Source organism: Parasteatoda tepidariorum, chromosome 10 (genome assembly GCF_043381705.1).
Source record: "Parasteatoda tepidariorum isolate YZ-2023 chromosome 10, CAS_Ptep_4.0, whole genome shotgun sequence".
In the NCBI taxonomy this organism is placed as follows: Eukaryota; Metazoa; Arthropoda; class Arachnida; order Araneae; family Theridiidae; genus Parasteatoda; species Parasteatoda tepidariorum.
The window spans coordinates 9,131,201-9,135,543 of record NC_092213.1 but is presented as its reverse complement, the minus strand read 5'-3'; the positions used below and the strand labels follow the sequence as shown (position 1 = coordinate 9,135,543).

Sequence of the window (4,343 nt, the reverse complement as noted above, 5' to 3'; positions counted from 1 at the left end):
AGATGTTCTTTGTGCACTGGACGAGGGCACACAAAACAGAGCTGTCCTCGTAAGGAAAAGGCTTGTTGTGTGAAATGCAAGAAAAAGCATCATGTTTCAATTTGTAAGAACAGTGTTGATCACCCAGGTACAACGTCTACTCACAAGATCGATATTGCAACACCGAACACTGTGCATTTGCAAACTGCAAGAGTTTTTATAACAGGCCCGACTGGTGCTACAAGATTGACTCGTTGTCTTCTGGATGGAGGTAGCCAGTCTAGTTTCATTCATAATGATCTTGTTGATAGTTTNAACCTTTGTGTGCAACAGGGTAACAGAAATAATTTCATACACTGACCCTTCACAGTGGCGGCATTGCCCGGGACAAGACAACCCAGCGGACAAACTATCAAGAGGCGTTCCTCCATCTACGCTGAAAGACCTCAACATCTGGTGGAACGGGCCCACTTGGCTGACTGAACCCACAGAAAGCTGGCCAGATTCGAAAACAGATTACTCTCATAATTTGGAGGTAAAGAAAAATAAAGAAATTCAAACATTTCATGTTACTGCTTTTCAACCCATCATCGACGCAAAAGACTACAGCTCCTACTTCAGACTGCTACGTGTTACTGCATGGATTCTGCGTTTTAACTCGAACTGTAGATCTCAAGGCCGGAGAACTTGACACTGCAGAAATATATGATGCTAGAAATTACTGGATACAAGTGGTTCAGAAAGAGTCATTTCCGTTAGAATACGAAGCTTTATCAACATCCAAGTCACTACCAAAAAATTCAAAGATTACAAAATTGAACCCATTATTTGAAAACAAATTAATACGTATTGGTGGCAGATTACAGTTTTCGAGTTTATCAGAGTCCCAAAAACATCCAATTTTGCTGGACGGATCTCATCATTTCACAAGTCTGATGATACGTCAAACACATATCAAAATGCATCACCTAGGTGTTAGAATAGTGCTTTCAGAACTACGCTCAAACTTTTGTATTCTACGAGGCCGCCAAGCCATCAAACAAGTGGTTTACAAATGCCTACCATGCAAGATGTCACGAGCAATTCGCTGCACTCAAATTTAAGCTCCTCTATCAGCTGATAGAATAAATCCAGTTACACCATTTTTCACCACAGGAATAGATTTTGCTGGTCCCGTACATGTTCGCACTTTGAATCCTTCAGACACAGCTTACATTGTACTGTTTACCTGTGCAACGACCAGAGCCATACATCTCGAACTTGTGTCAGATCTTTCGACAGACAAGTTTCTGTTAGCATTGCAGCGATTTGTGGGTCGTAGAGGACTACGACATACCATTTATAGTGATAATGCTGCTACGTTCCACGCTGCAAATAAGGAGCTAATACTTCTATGGAACACTCTTACATCTACTGAAGTGCAACAGTTTTACGCTCATAATAGCATAATTTGGAAGTTCATCGTACACAGAGCGGCTTGGTGGGGAGGTTGGTGGAAGCGCCTAATCGGATTAGTGAAAAATTTTCTTCGTAAATCTCTTGGTCGGGCACTATTGGATAAAGAAAATTTATCAACTGTACTAGTAGGGATAGAAGCCGCCCTTAACAGCAGACCCATTGCATATGAAGAGGGAGATGAAGACAATACGGAAGCCTTGACTCCGGCACATTTCCTAACGGGTAGAAACTTAACATCCATACCCACAAATCCGAATAACAATCCAAGACTTACGAAACTCTCCAAACAACAACAAGACGTGTTGGATATATTTTGGAAAAGATGGTCCAAAGAATATCTGCTGCAACTTCACTCTTATCACCAAGTTCGCAATATTCATAAATCCTTCAACATCCGTGCAGGAGATCTTGTGCTACTACAAGAAGACGTCAGACCCAGACACATGTAGAAGAAAGCCCGAATTACCAATCTAATTAAAGGGCGTGATGGGGAAATCCGAACATGTGTGTTAAGAGTGAATGGAAATACTATAACTCGACCTATACAGCTGGTCATCCCTCTTGAGGTTGACCAGGGTGGGGAGGATGTTCCGTCATCAATAAACAGTTAGTTTTAATAATTGTTTTAAATCGTCTGCCGAAATAATAACTGCAACTCCAGCTGGTTGCTAGGTAACCAAACGACTTTTCCTTATTATTAATGTTTTTGTTTATCGTTCGTCTCTGTATGTCTGTGGAAATAAAAGAATGTAAAGGCTAACATCTTCCACAATCCTTTTTCTGACTCTTCCCATCCTTCTTCTGACTCTTCCTATCCTGCTCCTGACTCTTCCCATCCTTCTTCTGACTCTACCCTTACTTTTTCTGAACCTTCATCTTCTGTATACAAGCTCCAATAAGGCTAACACATGAATGACTAAATAGGAACTTAAATTGGATCAAATTATGAAAAAAACAGAAACACTCAATTCATTCAATAAGTTATTCTAGAACATAATTAAATGAGAGGGGCCCTAATGGCCGTTTTTCTAGTGTTCCTTCAGGGTTGCCACGGTCTGGAAAAAATTTAAAAAGTGTTGCCAAAAGTTTTATGAGATAATCATAAATTTTACAGCCCTAAAATTTCACGTCACTTTTAGGAATTCGGTTGGTCAGTTGCAACACAAATAATTAATTTTCAAATATTTTTGATAGATGGAAATTAGTTAAAACATTTTGATTCCTTGATGGTTTATTACCAGTTCTGGAATTTTTCTGGAAAGTGGCAACATTGTCACAGGGTTGAAAAGAATTTATTACGTGTCTGGTTTAATTATACAAAAGAACCTGCACATCAAAAAAAGAATTAAAAACTATCTATGTAAAAAGTTGCCCCTTTTTTAAGCTATGACTAACATTTTATTTGATCGAGTACAGAAAAAAAAGCAGCGAACATAATATAACTGGATCTGAGCCAACCTGAATAACATGGACCTACTCTATAAGATACGCACTAAAAAATTGTTGGGGTACACGTATCATGTTACTGATACTACAGCAACTAGGTTGCACTATTTTTCTGTTACCCGATTGAAAATCGCTTAACTTTCTTTAAATTAAAAAAAATCGTCACTGATGCCATCAGCTTCAATGAATGCATACAGAAGTAATTAGAAAATTAATAAATTATTTTATTATATAAGTTTCATTCCTTTCATGACACCTAATGTCTAAAGTTCGAAATTGAGTCACAGTGGCTCAGGAGATAGAGCATTCAAATCCTGGTAAGTTGACCCAGGTTCGAACCCCAGCGGTAACTGCCTGGTACGAATTCTGATCCCCGCTAGTACCGACTACAATGCTGACGTAAAATATCAGTGGTAGACGGATCATGAGTTACAATTCCCATGAAGTCGGGCTAACCGTGGGAGGTTTTCCTCTTCATATTAACCAAATTCTAATGTAAAATATCCACAATTGCAGACGGATCATTAGGTAAAATCCCCTTGCCGTCAGGCTAACCATGGTAGGTTTTCGTGGTTTTCCTCACCATGTAACGTAAGTGCTGGGTAGTTTCATCAAAAAGTCTCTTACGAAGGCTAGTTAGTCCCAATGCTTGATCAAAAAATCAGCAGCTTATAAAATAAAATAATGCTAGAAATTTTCTCTACAAATGATTTCCTAATTTTAAACCTCCAAAGGAACTCTTAGAAATACAATGTAACGTAAGAAACCATATAAAGATTCCTATTTCAACAAAAAAAATATAGATCGCCCAGCGTTCTACTTTATTTTCTTACTTCCTGAAAGAAACGGTATTGCTACTTAATGAAACTTTTTGCTTATTTCTCCATCTTCTTTCTAAGTCATTCTTTGATTTGATGTGCTCTATATTTTTCCTACCTTGCACTCTACCCAACCAATCACGTGTAACAAGAGCGGGTAAGGAACAGGAAAATAGTAGTAAGATATATTTAGGGTCAAAGACATCCATTCATTTTCATTTGCTCACCTTTAAGCAAAACTTTTTGTGTTACCCCATAATTAACTGTCTCCCGGATTTCGTCTGCGGCAGAAATTCTTATGTATTCTTCTTATTCGAAAATATGCCAAGAATATAATAAATTTTGGAGCATGTTGACGAATAAAATAGTTTAAATTTTCTGAAATCTGAATATGGTGATACGGTTGAACCATGTTATCATATTTCTTAAGCTTATTATGATTTATTTACCTTATTATCACATTTATTTAGCTTATTATGATTAACTTACCATATTATTATATTTCTTAAGCTTATTATGATTAACTTACCATGTTATCGAATTTCATAAGCTTATTATGATTAACTTACCATGTAATCATATTTCTTAAGCTTAATATGATTTACTTACCATGCAATCATATATATTAAGCTTATTATGACC

General features: G+C 37.3%; 1 protein-coding gene across 1 annotated transcript; it reads left to right on the top strand.

Annotated features, from left to right (window-relative positions):
* Nucleotides 1-274: 274 nt before the first annotated feature.
* Nucleotides 275-1,886, top strand: LOC139426731 (uncharacterized). The gene is made up of 2 exons (XM_071186547.1): nt 275-644; nt 1,084-1,886. Exons 1-2 carry the CDS (start codon nt 275-277, stop codon nt 1,884-1,886), a joined length of 1,173 nt encoding a protein of 390 aa, XP_071042648.1.
* Nucleotides 1,887-4,343: the final 2,457 nt, after the last annotated feature.